An 18816-nucleotide genomic window follows, 5' to 3' on the forward strand; every position below is an offset into this window, starting at 1 on the left:
AGACCTGTACCATTGTCTTGGTGTACACCACACATGTACTACTTGTCGAGAATATGGTGAAGGATGACTCATCTGACCATATCGCTTTTTTCCACATCTCTGTAGACCAGTGTCTACGGAGCAGCATTGACATTGACACCTGAGAAAGAGTTGCTCTTGTTTCTTACATATTGCATTAATGCACAAGCATCACAGTAATCAGATGTGCACTGTCGACCACAACTTCCTATTTACTGATGTCTCTTCTGTAGATCTACATGCAGATATCACTTTAGTCACTGTTCCTATAGTCCCTTATATTAACTTTTATGGCTTGCCAAGTTCAAACTAGCAAGTACACAAGTACTTGGTGTACATGGCATTGACACATCCTAAAATGGTAATGTCATATAATAACCGGTCCTCAACTAATCGAACAACCTTTTCTGCCTTGTCTGACACATTATGGCCCACATGGTCTTCTGTCCAACTGACTGACTTTGTAATGAGGATCAAATAGACCTTTAGAGCTGCAACGATTAGTTCATCAGTCGACAGAAAATTCATGTGCAACTATTTTGATAATTGATTAATTGTTGCAGTAATTTTTCAAACAAAAATGTCTCATATTCACTGGTTTCAGGTTCTCCTGATTTGCTGCTGTTCTTTGTAAATTGATCATGTTTTGTTTTTGGATTGTTGGTCAGACAAATCAAGCATATTGAAGATGTCACTGTGGGCTTAGAGAAAATTGTGTTTTCCACTGTTTTTGAAGATTTAATAGACTAAAAAGTTTAATCGATTACTGGAGAAAATGATCAGCAGATTCATCAATAATAAAAATGATTGTTAGTTTCAGCCCTATAAACCTTATTTAATAGGCTACAGTTGCAGTGTGGACTCTTTTAGGTAAACAATCACATGTTGTGTCATTTAGATTTCATGACTTTCTTGCCAGTCTTATCAAGAAAGCCGGCCACTTAAAAAACAAAATACTGTGTAGCAGAATGAGTAAATCCAACTAAACATCATGTCAGATCAATGAATGATGTGCACTATTGAAGGTTTTGCCCATAAGCCTGTCGGAAACTGCTGCAGATGGTTTTCAGGTGATACAAAGATGTTCAAAGGTTGAAGATTGTAAATATAAGGTGTAGTGCAGCATTATGGAATATGTTGTGGCTATAACCACATAGTGTATAACATGGTGATGAGGCTGTTACATACAGTCTACAGGGAAGAGCAGAGTGAATGTCATGGACTGTGTGATCAGTATTTGTACATCTTGACCGTAGCAGTCTGTAGTTTGAAGCAAAGCAGAAATGTGGGTTTATTGTATTTCCTCTTAACCAGTGATGATGCAGCAACCTAAAAACTAAGATATAAAATAAAACCACAATGTTGATGACCCCTTTAACCACTTCTCTGCTCAGCAGAAACAAAAGATACATACACTGGTCCATCTCCTGTGTGTGTGTGTGTGTGTGTGTGTTTGTGTGTGTTACCACATTTTCTAAGAGCTGTCTTGGGAATGTGATGCATTTCTTCACACATGAATGTCTCCTTTTGTCTTTTTTCACCTTAATGATATCTCTCAGTGACATGGCGGTGAGTTGAATGTAGTGTTGTTTTCTTTATTTATGTGACTTTTTCTAGACATAATTATTTGTTTCTGACAAGTTCCTGCACTGGTCACAAGTGTGATTATCTCCACCATGTGACAAACGATCTCACTTTTTTTATTTTTTGTTTAATACAAGACTAAATGTCTTGTAAAGGTTTACTCAGTCTAATAGCAGATGGAGAAGTTACTTGTTGACATGCAGCTGATGCAAAACACTCACATATCCTGCTCGACAAATTTAAACAAGAACACCCTTTAGCCATTCATCATGAGGCGAAATCAGGACGTAGTATATTTATTTGAGTAAAGTACAGGTACTTCAAAATTATACATGAGTATTTCCATTTTATACTTAATACTTGTACTCCACTACAATTTAGAAGGAAATATTCAATTTTTTCAATCCGCTACATTTATTTACTTACTTTTGAGAAAAAGCATAAAAACATGACCTTCCAACTCTTTTTGGTTTGTGATCCCTTATAAAAAATGTGTAGGTGAGGTGGGGCTTCTCATCATGTTTCAGATGTGTAAGCTGCTAGTGGTTCCAGCAAAGAGACATGTCCTCACATGGTTTCATTTTAAATAGTTAGAGGTAAAACTCTCCAAAAAAAGCAAAGATTAGAGGAACATAGAGAAAAATCCAAATTTGTGCATCAAATTGATGCATCAGTGCACCAGTGTTAATAGTGTAATGTATTTTTTTATCAGTCACAGGGGCAGATTTTCTGCAAAAAGATTTTAATATTAATTTTTAAATTTGTACTATTTGTGCTCAGTTAAGAGAGGACCTGAGTATTTCTTCCACCACTGCTGATCTCAGTGCAGTTGTTCTATTTTTATGCTCCTCTACTTTTTACTGTTATGCACTTAATTCAGTAATATTCCGGTTAGTCGGTGCCTGACCTGGCCGACCTCAGATGGGCGTCTTGGGTGAAACATCATCATAATCAGCAACTATTAGAAGTGCAAAAGTTGACTTCATATGTGTGATTTCAGCCTTTCTTCTATACAGATCATGGCTCTACTGTACTCGTCTGCCTCATGAATAAGCTTCTCTGAGCAAATTGTGACTCAAGATCAGTTAACCTGAAACATTCCTGTGGATGTTGAACTGACCGCAGATCAGTGTGAAACCTGACTACTGTCTGCATTGTTGGCCCACACCTCAGCTGCATGTCACACATGTGGCTGTAAGCACAGAGAGCTTGTAAAAACAGCTTGTTTTATGGCCTCTGGAAAAAGTAAAAGTAAACCTGCAAGAGCACACAGAGACACCAACAAACACACACAAGCTGTCACTTCCTGGTTGACTGGTCCCTGAGCAGTTTATAACTGTCTGCTGCCACCTGCTGGAGGCAATAGAATAATTTTCTATTCTGTTCAAACACTTTGTGCTCTCTTCAGCACCATCACATTTACCTGAATAGATCATTTTTCACTGATTTCTCGTTGTTGTCTTGTCAGGATTTGGTGGACTGGCGGAAGCCCCTGGCATGGCAGGTAGGCCACCTCCGAGAGAAATATGATGCGTGGGTTCACCAGCCGGTCGACAGGCCTATCAGACTGTTTGGAAACCCCTTCCTGGAGGCCAGCACCAAGACTTCCTGGTAGGAGGCTCTTTGTTTTGCTCTTATATTACTGATGAGAAGGTGATCAAATAAAAACTAAAATATTACTTTATTGTTTGAAAAGTCTTATTTAGAGACACAGTTAATATGATGTTTACCTAATCACAAACAAGAATTCAGTTGTGCAGACAAAACGTGCATGTTTTTCATCGGATATGACAGACATGCATCAACTGTTTGTTCATTCCTGAAGTTTCCACATAGGAATATGAGTAATAATTGATTATTATACATATTAATAGGTGATAAGTTTAATATAAATCAATGAAATGTTGCAGTTTTCCCTCATCTATAATTCAAAAATTGCAGCAGGAGGCTTTTGATTGTTATTGTACCTATTGACTAACACTTGAACTTCTATACCAGAGGGTTGTTCTGCAGTTGTCAGGCAGTAGTTAATTTGAAAAAAATTAAGTTATAATTTCATAGGATTTCTTGAGGTAGTCTTGAATTCAAATGTCTTACTTTGGGCCCACTCTTGTATACTCAGGGGGGTTTCTGCGTTGCACTTCCTGGTTTAGCTTAGCATGTTGCATGGCTAATCCAGGGAGCATCTTAGAGTGGAGCTGTCAGCACCAAGCTAAACTGTATTCCCATTTGTGGCAATAAATGGTTTAATCTATGACGAGAGTGTTCTTGACCGAAATAGATTTTTTGATGTTTGTAATGATGGTAGAGAGCGATGACCATGACGATGATGATGATGATGATGATGATGAGTGTAATAATACTTACTGATTGTGATGGCTGCATGGCAAAGTGAGACGATTCCACCTGTTGGAATAAAGTACACACAGATCTTATTTATGTATATTTATATGTTAAAGATGAAAACAACAGCTTGCAAAGCTTTGATTCTGACAAGTGAACTTTTCCTTGTGCTAAATTATGCAGCATAAAATAATATTTCATAGTTTCATAGTTTTTCTAAGGTTCACACCAATGTGTAGTTACCCCGACCATCTTCAGGTATATGTGTGTTTTTGACAGCAGAAAAAAGGGCAGCAGGGGCGGGTGGAGCAGTAGGACCCTGAGCTGCAGCAGCAGCAGCAGCAGCTGCAGCACTAAAGCAGAGAACAGGCAGGAGGGAGGAGCCTGAATAAAAACCAAACAACCCTCCACACCCTGCAGTCTCGGGAAGTTCCTCCGCATTCCTGCTATAGTCCACACGGACACACACACACACACACCCATACTATACATATACATACACACACATACATAGAAAGCTGGGAGGATCCACACGCTGGGTCTGGGTAAGTGTAGAGAGTGAGTGTGTTGTTCCTGGTTTCTTTTCAGGGAAACTAAATAGATGTTGTCTTCATGTTCCTCTGTGTATGTGTGTGTGTTCAAACAGGAGTTTGCAGGGGCTGTGGGCCTGCTGTAGGACTGGAGACAAGATCCTCTTCATCAACGCCCTGCCAGGTATTGTATTTCCTGACTCATCCTCTCCTTTGCCCTTTATGTCAGTCTCTCTTTTAATAACTCTAACAATTGGAAGTGAACCATTGTCAGGTATCGCTCTGTCTCTCTCTTGAACTCTATGAGTGTCTCTGTATCTCTATATATCTTCAACCAAATCACAATAGAGGAAGTTTTTTATATGCTGCTGCTGCCAGAATTAGCACAGCTTCCTCTCAAGAAACTGAAACAGATTTATATCTTAAGCGTGCAGCAAGAAGCTGAAGTTACAGCCAGAGTGCGAATGACAAAAGTGCAGCATGCAGATTCCTGGAAAATTATACCTGAAATATTATGGGATGAATACGTCATATTTTGAAACTTTGAGAGGTTGAAACTCAGTTTTTGAAAGCTTGAAATCGATTTTTTTTTTTTTAATGGTTTTGCAAGATTGACACTAAGTTTTGAAGGCTTGCATAATTTTTTGATATGCTTAAAAAAAAAATTAAAATCTCTGCAAATATTATTTTGTATTTGACTTTTCTTTCTTCACAACTGCAGCACTCTTTTTACAGTGTTTCTCCAATACATTTTCAGAGTTTCAAATTTGTCTCTGTTCTACCAGTGTATTTGTTTGTTTCCCAGGTTTGAAACCTTGTAATTGAATCTGAAAACTGGTGTGCATATGTTTGGAAAAAGTTTTGAAACACTGAAACTTAAGTTTTGAAAATGTGAATCATTATTTTAAAACTTTTGTGGATGTAAATTTGCATTTGTGTTGCAGACAGTTCTTTCAGAGCTGAGTTTACAACACCCACTTTTCAGAGAACTGCACACACAGTTGTAGACACAGAAGTCACATGATTTCTGGTAACACTGTCTCACAGTTATGGTCTGAAACTCTGAAACTCCAAATATAGTGGTTACCTGAATGTAACGCCAGTTTTATGAGCCCTCTAATGAGCTTCACTACTGGCTTACCAGTAGGCAAGCCTCCACCTCAGCACCTGAGAAAGATCTTTAGACTCACCACCAAATTGGGAGATAGCTACCATGCAGCACCCTCCCCCTATAAAGCCTCAGCGCACTTGTTGCTCGTCTGCCTATGAAACTCAGCAACGAACAACTGGGGCCAGCTGTGCTTGTGGTTAGAGAGCTATGCATGTACTCATAGAACTGGAGTTACAGGTAACAATGATTTCTATGTTGTACGTGCTCCACCCTCTAACGGGCTTTGCTAATGGTTATAATCTAAGGCAAAGGCCATTAGGGAGATGTACTCCCGACTGGGCCTGTACCAACACTAGTCCTGACCCAGCCACAACCAAGAAACAACAGCAGTCCAGCGGCCGAGCTCTGCCTGTCTGAGGGTGCACTCACACCAGACTGTATTCTCCTGGTGGAGTGCACCCTCAGACCCACTGAGGGAGGACAACAGACAGAGGGGCCCCCTGAACCTGACTGCTGTGGCAGATGAACAACTAGTCGGGCCTAGCAGCCAACTAACACTACACATAGTTGAAAATGGGTGCCATCTTAGGGATGACAACACGAGGGCGAGGCTTCTCGTGTGGCTGGGTGAGGAAGCCTGCAGTGCAATCCTCGGTAGGAACTTTGGAGAGGGACTGTGGTGGCAGCAGGCTCCCTATCCTACTGGCGGTTGAATTGAACAGGCTAGGCAGGTTGCGGACTCGTTGTCATCTTTGAAGAGGGATGAAGGGTCTTCCTCCTCGTAGATGTGACGCTTGTCCTCCTTGTCGTATTTGTCCCATGGCTTGGATTGAGCTGTCTCATCCTCCACTGCCAGTGCCAGGGTAGCATAGAGGGAGTAGACGGAGTCAGTGAACTTGTGTCGCTGGTCACGTTCCTCCCGGGGCAGTGCGAGACAGGCAGAGTAGGAGTCGGCCTCAGCCCGGTGCCACTAACCCAGGCAGCAGAAGCACAAACACAGAGTTTCAAACTTTTGAAGCTTTTTTTTTTCAGTTTCGAAATATGACATGATATTCATCCCATAAAACTGCTGCATATTCAGACTCACATGCAAACCATGAGTTCCATAAACAGGCCGATGGCATTACAGTGTAATAGCTGGTAATGCAAATGCAGAAACTAAAAATGAAAATTATTGATAACTGTCAACGTATGACTGCACTCAAGTATGTAAATGATGCATTATAAAAGGTCTACTGCAGTGTGTCAGGAAGGAGTTTACAAGCACTGCACAGCACAGAGTCCTGAGAGCAGGCAGATAAGTCCTTGCTAACATGAAGTTTTTTCTTATCCTCATGGCACCATTTTGATTTTTCATCTTCTATTGTACTGTTATTGTCACACACCAAAAAACTGTGTTTTTTCTGTAGATGTTTAGATAACATTGCAAGCATTTTTCAGTTTTTAGGACTAGTGTCATTTAAGAGTGTTACAGCTTTGGGTCTTTTACCTTTAATCTAAATTGTCAAATGGAAAAAGTGTAAAAAAAAAATGTAAAAAGTTAAGTAAAAGCGCAACAGTGTAACAGGAGAAGAAAACATCTCCTCATCTTTTCTGTTGGGACATGGCAATGATGCTGAAGATAAAAGCTCCAGTACTGGCAGAATGGAGCTGCACCATGGCAAACTAAAGTTGTTCTTGTGATCATTTCTTCCCAGTCTCACCATGAGTGAGGCAGGTGGTGATGAAGGTGGAGGTGGCAGCAGCAGTAGTAACACAGACCAGCAGACAGAGGATAAGTCTCCTGGAGGAAAGATTCTGGGAAAACTAAGCACTATCGCCACTGGACCAGGCTGGACTAAGGCCAGCTGCCCCTGCTGTGTGTCGGAGCAGGTCGAGCCATTGGTTGTAGTGAAGCTTGGGGAGAAAGTTCGCCCCGAGACCAAGAGGTGGCTCATCAGAGTGATTGGAGCTCCTCAGAAAGATGGAGGTGAGGGCTCAGATTGCAGAGTATATCTTCTGTATGATCTTTTCTGTCATTCTCATACTGGAAATCTATTGCACAAGAGAGTCATTGCCTGGAAAGTCTCTAGTACTTAAACATTTGATTGCATTTGCATTTACATGCCAGTTAGCAATGCAGATAAATTTAGTAAAATGAGTTCTTGGTCAGTGTAAACCAGAGGTGGCTTACATTTAACCAGGAATGACTATATATATATTGAAAAGAAGAACATAGTTATGTCTGCATGTCTTTCTTTGCAGCTAAACACATCATTTCAGTATTCAGACTACTTTATGTATGGATCATTCATTTTTAGCCTAATAATTAGACTCAATTGCTAGTTTGCTTTTATACCAAATATATTTGAATTTTGGGGAATGTGTATAAAATGATGCACAAGACATTTATGTCGAATATTTCCATTTGGTGGAACGGTGCAGCCATAAAAACATGGTTCTGAAAAGTTCACTTGGTGTAAATATAACTTCATTCAAGAGATAGAAAAAGCCAATGAAGGATATACAGGATATGGTACTACCAGACAGTGTGGAATAAGATTATTTCAACAACCTTTAGGTGGAAACGTCTATTGGAGCAAGTAGTGGGAGCCCCCTAAAGATTTCCAAATATGCTTATTGTTGCTTCACTTGGATGAGCTTCACTGTACAGAATGATGTGTGTGCAGAGTTTGACAAGTTACATTCTGTTGCCTCTTTTCCTACTTTATCTCTTTGCTAAACCACCTTCACAACCACCCCTCTTCTTTTCTCACCGTCATTTGTCCACAACCACTCCTTGACCAAATGCACACCTCTGAAGTAATTTATCTGTGTGCAGTCCTGTGCCTAGCCTAGTCGTCTTAGATTTGTCTGGTGTTTTTGCATCAAATATACATTTTTGTTTACTTTTTGTTTTGACCATAATACTGTATAGTCTTACTCTTGGGTTCCCCCTCTTACATTATCATTGCTTTGGCGATAACAACCACCATTATTTAGCACTCCTGCTTCTACAGATAACGACATGCATCTCTTTTTGTATAGTTGATAGTCACATTAACATGTTAAGCTTAATCCAGTTACGACAGACCAAGCTCCCTATTTTTGCAGCAATTTGCAGGATTTCCAACCAAATCATGTAAAACCCCATCAAGTAACTTTGTCAGCTGCCATCATCAAGCTCAAATCCCATCCTGCCATACTGCCATACTGCCTGTGCGTTTGGATTCTCTATCAACCACTGAAAAAATGTTTCTTCCTATTGAAGGAATGTGACCAGCTCGATGTTTAAAGGATATGTCTGTCCATATCTACACTGAAACAGTTTTTGATCATTGTAATTGTTCCTCCTCTCCATACAGTCAATGAAGAGATTCCTCATTTCCTCTCTTTTGGTCATAGATTAGAAAGTAAGAGTTTCAATATATCCTCTCTCTGTGCCACCCCAGGTGCAGCATTACTGGCCCACCCAGGTGAGGACGCCAGTGGTGACATCATTGTGGTCTCCGCCCCGCGCTGTACGTTACTACGAGCCACCGAAGAGTTGGGTCTATGTAAGACTTACTGCAACGGGGACATGGAGGCCTTCTCCTACCATGACAGAGAACACTTTAAAGATTCAGGTACAGCAACATGAGACAGGGTCTGTACTGTATGTTTGTGCTCTAATGCAACATTTACAACACAAATTACATCAAATAATTATGATCACATAAAGGTTTCATCATATTAAAAGGGCAATAGTTAAGATTTTATTGTCCAAGTTACTATTTTTTTGTATTAGAATTTCAGTAAACAGGTAGGTCTATAAAGATAATAGATTACTTATTGTGTAACTATGTCATATTTTCATAGTTGTACGTGTACTTCTTATCTAAAAGTAGCATCCTGTTGCTTAGCCATAAAATGAAGGCTTTTGTCATATACAAACAGTAGGTACACACAGCAGGTGCACATAGTACAAAGTTCAGTTATGTTGTATTTTTCCATTCCTGGTCTGTGTTCAAAGAGCATCCTTACTGCAGTGTAAGAGCTATGTATCTCTAAATTTGGTGTTTTTGAATTGTTCAGATAAAGGTTAAAAGAGGAAGGTTGAGAAAATGTCTCACAAGCAAAATAAACTATTCAAACACCCAATAGAATTATTTGAAAACAAAACTGTTTTTATCGGGTCATAAAAAGAAAGGTGACATTTAGTTTTTCACATGACAGTGTCTGATGTGTTACTGTGCATATGTATCATATTGTGTATGTGCACAAACCTACTGTACCTATTTTGATGAAAGAATGAAAGGAAACAAAGGAGAGAGATGCAATAAAGGTCCCTGGCTGGATTAACAATTATAATATTTTCATAATACATTTTTTTCCCAATATTATGCTTATTATGATGTTTAAAATAGCACTATCTTAGTAAAATTACACTAAAATAAACAAATGCTGTCTCAAGTGAAAGCATTCCTGGGAACCAAAAACCATGTTATGCTTTAAATTCATTCAATTCTAAATCTTTCTAACTCAGAAATTTGTTTCTCAGACCATCTGGCAAGACAGGACTTAAGAAAGGAGCTTAATCTACTATAATGGTTTTACATGATTGTATTATGATGTTCTACCTTCTCCAACCTCTAAGACCAAATTATCAAAAAAAATGCATGGAGAGTAGAAGGGCTGTTGTCATACCAGTTGTATGATCCTTAAATATATTTTGGGCACAACCAAGTAGGTGGACTTGATTTTTCTGGAGTTTTCTCAAGGCCTTCATCATTGGATGGAGTTCTCATGGAGATGTTATACTACAATATGGAATTCGGACAACAGGGGGTTGTGTAAGGGGGGAGATGATAATTGATGCCTCTGTTCAGGGATGGTCTCTGATGTCGGATGTGAATATCCATCCACTGACTTCTGATCGATGACCTTGAACCCTTCTATGAAGTGACAGGTTTTAGTCTGGTGTTTTACAGACTGATGTTGTCTGTTTCTGCTCATGACTCTTCTGGTGATGTAGTGATCCCTACAGCTGTTGTATATAATGTCATACACCGCTCCTCTGCAGACTACATGTGACTTACTTGAGGACTGATGTTCTGACAGCTCAGCCACATAAGGGAGTCCATAGCGAGGCTTCTGGTGGTCCCTGTTGAATTGACAGTGTCTTCTTAGTCTTAAATTGGTTTGGGATTTCTGTCATCCAATCCTTGTGTCCATTTTCCTGGTTTGCTGCTCAGACATGCTTCACCTCCCTCTCTATCCACCTCCTCATTAACAACATGTTGTGCTGTGTGGGAGGCTTACTCACCACTGATTATGTTGTATTATGTTGTATGTAAGTACTGATTAGAGTTAAAATTTCCTCTTCCTGCTCACAAGTGAACTTGATGTGTGGGTTGATGTTAATAATGTGTTGAATGAAGCTGGAGCAGTGCAGTGCAGCAGTTCAAGCATAATATTTTAGGTGTTTTTATTTTAGAAATGAAACCGTGAAATGGCATATTCTTCTTCTTGTATGCGCTTGTATTCATGCATTGCCGGCTATTCATGTATCTGTATCTGTTCATGTGTGACAGACAACATGGAGGTGTTCCTGACACTGGCGGAGAGAGAGTACATAGTGAAATATGAGCTGGACGGTCTGCGGGCACAGAGGGACCTGAGAATACCTGGCCTGCCTGACAATTACACACTGCAACACCGAGACAACATCTGTGAGTGCTCTCGCTGTCTTTTCACAACCATATAGAATAGAATAGAATCAAGTACAACTTTATTATCCACCAGAGTGAAGAATTGGCTTACCAAAACATAGAAGCAGCACAAGAACATGTAATATATAAAACAAGTAACAAGATACCACTAGCCGTACAAGATAAATGATTGTCATTTATCATTGGAGCATTGTGAAGAGAATCTACTAGTGGGGGGGATTTCTGTTTACTGATTTGTCTCTAAATTTTCTAAATTTTTAATTAATGCTTTGAGATAAAGATGAAGACAGACAAACAAACAACAACTCAGAAGCTGGAGATTAACACTTTTTAACTTTGTTTAGGCATTTTTTACAGTGCACTTATCTCTTGTGTTGTAGACTCCCATCCAGGTCATATACCGAGTTTAGAATGATCTAATCATCAATTATGATGTAGATTTTTTTGGGACATACTAACAGACGTGGTAAATATTTGTTGTTGACCGCTGTCTCCACATTCAACCAGTATCAAACTGTACGATGTGCATCCTGCCCTGCTGACCTCAGCTGTTCTTCTCTCTTCACATTCAATCATGAAAATGCTTCACTCAGCATCAGCCTCGGTGTTTGTGGTGTATATGTGTGTGTGTGTGTGTGTGTGTGTGGGTGTATGTAACTGTCTGTATATGTGTGGATGAGTTATTGCTTGCTTGCAAAACTGTCCCTGCTTCACTCATGTTCTCAAGTTACCGTTTGTTGGAGGGCTGTTGTGATAAAGTGACTGAATGCTTTTGCAGGGCAGAAGCTGGGGTCAGCTGGTGTGATTGTAGACACCTTCCCTCTCCATAAACACGACAAACTGAAAGATCTCAGTGAAGCCTGGTACTCTGGGAATCAGCTGGCTCAGCCACTGGGTGGGTGGAAACGCACCAAACACTCACACACTACTACGTAATTGTACACACATGCAGAAGCAGATACAAAGTCTCATTTTTTGATGCTTCTGTCACCCCTGAGAGGAATTCTCAGTAGATGGCTGGGTGGGTGTTGGAGTGGAAAGTGGGTGACAGTTTCTATTTTCTGCCTCTATATACTGTAAGACACATGAACCATGGGGGTCAACCCCCCTATTTTCCCTCAGCCCTTCCACAACACACATAACCTGCTGTTGGGGTTAGGGTTAGAGGGTTAGGGATAGGGTCAGACAGACAGGAGAGAAAACATTACCTCATTGGCAGAGATACTAATCTGAGGGAACATAGATACACTCCCGAACCATGGATGCACTTACACCTGATACCTCTGCCTGCTGCTTTGTCCAGATTCAGTCAATGCATATTTTGGAAGCTCAGTGGCGTTCTACTTCAGCTTCCTTGATTTCTACACCTGGTCTCTGCTGCCACCAGCGATACTGGGCCTGTCCATCACATACTTCTCAGGTAGGTGTCTGGATTTCTGTTTACACTGTTATTTATTATTATTTTATATTTTTGTTTACAGATGCAGTACATAGCATTTATGCGGTATTTAGTATATAAAATCATCATTAGAAACCTGTTCAAACCTTGATAGGTATCTTGAATCTGCACAAGGCAGTTTTGTAATGTTAGCAGCATATATGGCAAGGTGAGGCAGCAGTTTGAGCTTCAAAGAATCAATAATTTGATTACTGAAATATCAGAAAACTTCATATTAGTAAACTGTCAACAGCACATTAACATATGGCTGGTGTGTGATGCTGTAAAACAAAAGCTAACAAAGAGACAAGAGAGGAACAACACTGAAAGTCTTTCATGCTAGCAGCCTGTGAGGCTGTAATACTTGTTAGGCATTTTAAAAAAAGGATGCTATTCTTATCTGTGGAAGCAAAGAATGCTTGGAGTTACAACAATTTTATTTTGCACCATTATCTCGAGATCACAAATTAATCATCTTGTTCACTTTTTGTTTTTAAAGGACCAGTGTGTAAGATTTAGTGGCATCTAGCAGAATGGACTTGGCAGAAATGGAATATAATATTCATAAGTATGTTTTAATTAGTGTATAATCCCATGAAAAGAAGAATTGTGTTTTTGTTAACTTAGAGTGAGCCTTTTATATCTACATAGGAAGCGGGTCCTCTTCCACGGGGGCCACCATGTTGCACTGCCATGTTTCTACAGTAGCTACTTCTACGTTGTCGTTTAGGCTGATGTATTGTGTATTTAAGTCTTGTCTAGTGTAGCTGTAAGATAAAAAACAAACTAATCAGACACTTCTCTTTATTCATCACAGGTGAAGTTCAGAAGGAGATGGATGAGTCGGTCTCGGGCTCACAGGTCACGATCACTGATGATGATGCAGGACCTGGTCACATCATCCAGGCTGTGTTTAGTATGCTGTGGTCCACAGTGGTCATCGAGCTGTGGAAGCGTCGGAGCTCTTCCCTGTCCTACCGCTGGGGGACCCTGCACCTCGCTGAGCGCTTCGCAGAGCCACGGCCTGGTTTCCATGGTGATCTTGGGGTCAACCCCGTTACAGGTCGCGTGGAGCCGCTGTTTGCTGAATGGCAGAGAGACCTCCGTATGGCGCTGGTGTCAGTCCCAGTGGTAGGAATGTTTCTAGGTAGGGCTCAAATTGAATCCTGATTAGCTGCTTTTTATGATGCCTCAAGTAAAAGATGAAGTAACGTTGAGTGTCAGTTGAGGATGAAGTGCAACCAAAGTGTGAAAACATGTAAAAGCACTTAGATGCAGAAAAGTACGCTCTGCCTTTTAAAATTGCAAAGCCTCTTCTCAGCTCTGCCTCCCTCCTCACCTCTCCTCTCCTGGCACATTTCTTCCTGCAGGGTTGGTGGTGCTGGGTATGGTTTGTTTCTACTGGGGGGAGGCCCAGGTGAAACAGCTACACCAGGACTGGGACTCCTTGCTGACTCAGACTTTGCTCTACATGCCCTCTGTGCTTCACATCGTCTATACAAACATGCTAGCGAATGTTTACAAGACAGTGGCAAAGTCTCTGACTGAATATGGTGAGTGAGGAACAGGTGGTACTAGAGGGAGAATGAAGACTTTATGAATACAATGATATCAATGATGCTTCTTATAATGCTGATGGAAATCCAATGAACCCTCACTGTGTCCCTTCAGAAAACCACAGAGAAGAGTCCGCCTTTCAGAACCATCTAACAGCCAAAGTCTTAGTGGTAAGTTTCCCCTACTGACACATCAGCCTATACTGTACATCCTTTTACCCAACAGGCTAATTTACTCGTCTCTTTTCCCTTTTCCTTCAGTTCACCTTCTTCAACTACTTTGCAGTGCTCTTCCATATTGCCTTCTTCAAGCAGGATGTGTCTTTGCTCCGTAAGGTAAAAACTGAGCTCAGCAATTGTTCCACTCCTCTCAGGAAAGTGTTGTGTCTTTAAGGTGGTACTCCAACAATTCAGTATTGCACCATAAACTTGAGCAACGTGCATGAGACAGATAGGAAATGGTGCAAATTGATGCAGCAGAGGCCAAAATATCCTGACTTTTAGTCCCTTATGTCGGTCAAGATCCAAAAATATACAACTCACATAATGCAACTCGACAGTGTGTTTGTATTAGATACTCGTTGCGTATGTCTTACCAACTCCACTCACCTTGTTTGAAATGTTAGATATGTTTCCAAGTCCAGCTGAGATAATTACATCAACCAGGGTTATTTTCTTAAATTTTAGCTTTAAAGCGCACATAACATGCTTTTTGTGATTTTTATTCAGTTCAAATTCAAGTCAAATGTTCAAGTTCCAAAAACTTGAGATGAATGCATGTAAAAATGCCATCTTCAAGTCAAAAGGCAGGGCGTCTTTGTTACTAAGGTTGTACCAAGGCCTGTTTGTGTTGTCCACTCACATATTTCAGATGGGATTTGGGCTCGAAGTTTATATTTTAAGTAAAGAACGAGAAAAAGTAGTGAAATCCAATGACTATAGTTTGTTTCATTGTTTGTTTATGTTGCATCTGGAGCCAGTGGAAGTCTGCTTAGGAGTAGCTTCCAGGAACTAGCCAATCAGAACAGAGTGAAGTCGGGAAGGGGGTCTTAAAGAGACAGGAGCAGGAACAGCCTGTTTCAGACAGAGGCTGAACTGAGGGGCTGCATAAATAGCCAGTGTAAGTTAAATCAGGAGTTTTTTGAACTGTAAATCATGCAAAGATATTCAAGTAGAGCCCCAGAATAAAAAATGTAGACCTGTGAATGTGCATGTAATGTCCTTTTTGAAGAAGACTTACTAACTTTATAGCTGTTTCCGAAGAGTGAGCAGTGCTAGCCTTATTAACAAAGTGAATTATCATTTCATTTCACCTCATTCAGCCTTCGTACATGTGGATTTCTTGCAGTTAGCATCATTAGTAGGGTTTTATTTTTGTAAGTCAACTTACAACTTGTACAGCTACGTCATTCTTGTCCACACTTCATCACCATTTTTCTGTTGCTATTTTTCATGGGTGTAGCTCGGTAGCAATGTAGGAAGATGACATTCCCATACTTAACCCCGCTGGAAACAGTCATGCACACAACACCAGACCTTTTTAAATTGCTGAACAAATTTGAGATGTGGGCGGTGATTCAGAGGCATTGAGTCAGGCTATCTCATTATGAGTACGGAGTCATAATTAGTAACCAGATCTTCACTTGTAAAATTGGTGGAGTGCCCCTTTCACAAAGAGTGCAAACTTGAAATGTGACCCAACAAGTGAGTGAATGATAGTGGGTGACTATACAATCCCATATTAATCACATACATAATCTCTCTGTCTCTGTGAAGCGTCTGGCCTCTTTGCTGATAGTGAGCCAGCTCGTGAACCAGGTGACAGAGGTGGTCATACCCTTCCTGGTGGACCGGCTCGTCAACGCCCCCCGTAGGAGAGAGAGAGAAGATGACCCGCAGGAGGACAAATTCAGGAACCAAATCACCTTGCCTGTTTTCCCTGTGTGTACAGTTTTAAAGATTTACTGAGGCTGCACATCAAAATGAGGGTTGAAAATGCAGTTTGGCAGTGTATGACAGCTTCATGTTTTATCACAGGGCCTGTTTGGGGAGTACATCGAGCTCTTGGTGCAGTTTGGGTATTTGAGTCTTTTCTCCTGTGTGTATCCTCTGACGGCCGTGCTGCTGCTCATCAACAACCTCACGGAGATCCGATCGGACGCTTACAAGATCTGCAATCTTTTCCGCAAACCATTTTCCCCCCCTGTGGCTAACATGGGCGTGTGGCAGGTCAGCAGAAAACACAACGCACAACAGAATTGAGACGCACTCAGTGTGTCACCACTCACCAATTATGAGTAAACAGCTTGTGCCATTGTCTTGTGTTTCAGTTAGCTTTTCAGGTCCTGAGTTTTGTCTCCGTTGTGTCTAACTGCTGGCTACTGATACTGTCACCACGGGTGCGAGAGCTGTGTCAGGAGGGCGGGATGAGCAGCACAAACTTTCTGCTGTTGGCTGTTTTGGTGGAGGTACGAAGGAAGGAAATGGAGAGGTCACTAGTGAGAGTTAAATAATCGCATCTGTGTGTTTTTTCTTGACACTTTTTAACTGTGTGTTTTTGCAGCATGTGCTGATCTTGATCAAAGTGGTTTTGGCTGCCTTGATCCCTGATGAACCGGACTGGATCAGGAAAAAGAAAGAACATATAGAGTACACATCCATGCAGGCCCTGAGACAGCAGGTTAACATCCTCAGCATTCACTTCATTACATAGTATTTTGGTTTTCTATTTCATCTGCGTGACAACTTTTCTTTCTTTCCTTTCAGAAGCTGCTTTCTGAAGAGTCCTGATTGCATTTCAGATTGTGGAGGTGGTGCTGTACACCTGCTACAACCAGAAGATACAGTACCACTGAGCCTTGCAGGGTCCATGATGCATACTGCTGTGCCCTTATACTCCACCTTTTAAAGTGCTGACAATAAGATTTCTGCTACTCTCACTAAGTCACATGGTGCTTCTGCAATGTAAACACTCTGAAATGCACCTTTATATCATACATACACTGCAAGTGCAATTCAAACAGCAGCTAAAAAGTGTTGTTTTTTTTCAGTATTAGACGGCAAATGTTATGTATACAGATGCCCTTTAAAATATTATGTTTATGATAAAGGAGGGTTATTTGTGCAGATCTAATGAAGGGACAGTAAATAGGTGAAGAGTTGTATTACATATTTAGTAAGGGACAGACAGGAAGGAGTATTGATGTCACTGGCAGGGCCAAAGGCCAACACAGAACACTTGACAAAATGTTCCAGTTTTATCTGCTTTATTTATTGCTCAGTGCTCCAACGTGGTGATAAGCTACAGTTAGTGATCAGGATTCATAATGAGAGAATAGTGTCATCATTAGAGTGATTATCATTAGAAAAACAGCCGCCCGAATAATAGAAAATCAGTCATTAAAGCTTCTCTATTCAACATTTTTATATGTGTTGCTCAAAGTGATGAGCCCAGAGAAATATCACCCAACAGTGCAGTTCTCAGCTCTACGGGGCTTTTTATCTTCTTTCAGCTCCTTGTTTTGGTTTAGTGGCCAAAAAGTAAATTATTGCAGATTTAGTTTAAAAAAACAAATCTTTTTGTCTTTCTCTCTGTCTGTAGGCACTGATGTTAAAACTTATACCATAAGGTTAAACGTGATGTAAGTGTTAATGCTAACATGTCAAAAATCATACTCTTGTCCTATTTGACCCTTTATAAGTTGTGTCTAATTGAACCAAAAGTGGGCAATGTTGCACTTGTATCTTTATTTGTAGGTGCATTGGTGATACAGTGATACTGTTTTTTATTATGTAATCACAGTATGGCTATGGCTTGAGGTTCCTCAAATGACGTGTAGCATGAGGGAAATGCTGTGCCAAGATGTACAATTTGCGTTGAGAGTGATGGGTAGCAACCAAAGAACCGCTAGTGCTTTGCTATTAGAAATGTATTATTTTTTTATGGGTGTATTTTAGTCTTTATTCACTCCTCAATTTGTTGTGTGCCTCTAAAAACAACTGCTTGAATTTATTGTGCTGCAACCACTAATTCATCTTATAGTCAAATACTAAATATCACAAGTGTTCACTCTTCACTGCTGGTAGATTTGACTTCATACACAAATGTGTAGATGAGTGCACTGGGGAAGTCCACCATTTCTTCCATGAAATAATGGTGTATTGTTCATTATATAAATTATTGATTTTAGAAGGTAGTATTTTTTCCAGCCACCAGGAGGCACCATACCCTTTCTATTTCATTCCTCATGCAGCTTTTCAGGCCCTGGTGGCTGCAAAGGACTATATCACATAGGTTGTGAGACTTCCTCAGCTGGCTGCAGCTGCACATGTACACTCTTGACGCTAATCATAAACCTGTGTGTGTGTGTGAGTCTGTGTGTGTGCTCTGATCTGAGGGGTCCTACCTGGTCCTAGGATCAGGATTTCAGGTTAGAAACAGAGTTGACAATGTTTGCTGGTTGTCCAATAAATTCACAAAGGAAAACTGTCTGGTTGTCATGTCTACACTTTCAGAAAACATCTCTAGTCCTTTGTACAATATCCT

At 40.5% G+C, this 18816-nt stretch overlaps 1 protein-coding gene across 1 annotated transcript; it reads left to right on the forward strand.

The window, feature by feature from the left end:
- Positions 1 to 4331: 4331 nt before the first annotated feature.
- On the forward strand, positions 4332 to 18759 carry ano10b (anoctamin 10b). The gene is made up of 16 exons (XM_067588865.1): positions 4332 to 4490; positions 4592 to 4659; positions 7284 to 7555; positions 9018 to 9191; positions 11139 to 11276; positions 12055 to 12171; positions 12580 to 12696; positions 13532 to 13861; positions 14085 to 14267; positions 14386 to 14441; positions 14532 to 14606; positions 16047 to 16211; positions 16308 to 16499; positions 16601 to 16738; positions 16834 to 16950; positions 17037 to 18759. The coding sequence occupies exons 3-16, from the start codon at positions 7291 to 7293 to the stop codon at positions 17058 to 17060; spliced, it is 2091 nt and encodes a 696-aa protein (XP_067444966.1). The 5' UTR covers positions 4332 to 4490; positions 4592 to 4659; positions 7284 to 7290; the 3' UTR covers positions 17061 to 18759.
- Positions 18760 to 18816: the final 57 nt, after the last annotated feature.

The sequence above is a fragment of the Thunnus thynnus genome, chromosome 5 (assembly GCF_963924715.1).
Source record: "Thunnus thynnus chromosome 5, fThuThy2.1, whole genome shotgun sequence".
In the NCBI taxonomy this organism is placed as follows: Eukaryota; Metazoa; Chordata; class Actinopteri; order Scombriformes; family Scombridae; genus Thunnus; species Thunnus thynnus.

Excerpts from the sequence above, each read along its gene's own strand:
- ano10b (XM_067588865.1), top strand. The coding sequence starts at position 7,291 with ATGAGTGAGGCAGGTGGTGATGAAGGTGGAGGTGGCAGCAGCAGTAGT. Across the intron at positions 12,172-12,579 it reads TCAGCTGGCTCAGCCACTGG|ATTCAGTCAATGCATATTTT; the intron begins GTGGGTGGAAAC and ends TGCTTTGTCCAG. Across the intron at positions 14,442-14,531 it reads TAACAGCCAAAGTCTTAGTG|TTCACCTTCTTCAACTACTT; the intron begins GTAAGTTTCCCC and ends CTTTTCCTTCAG.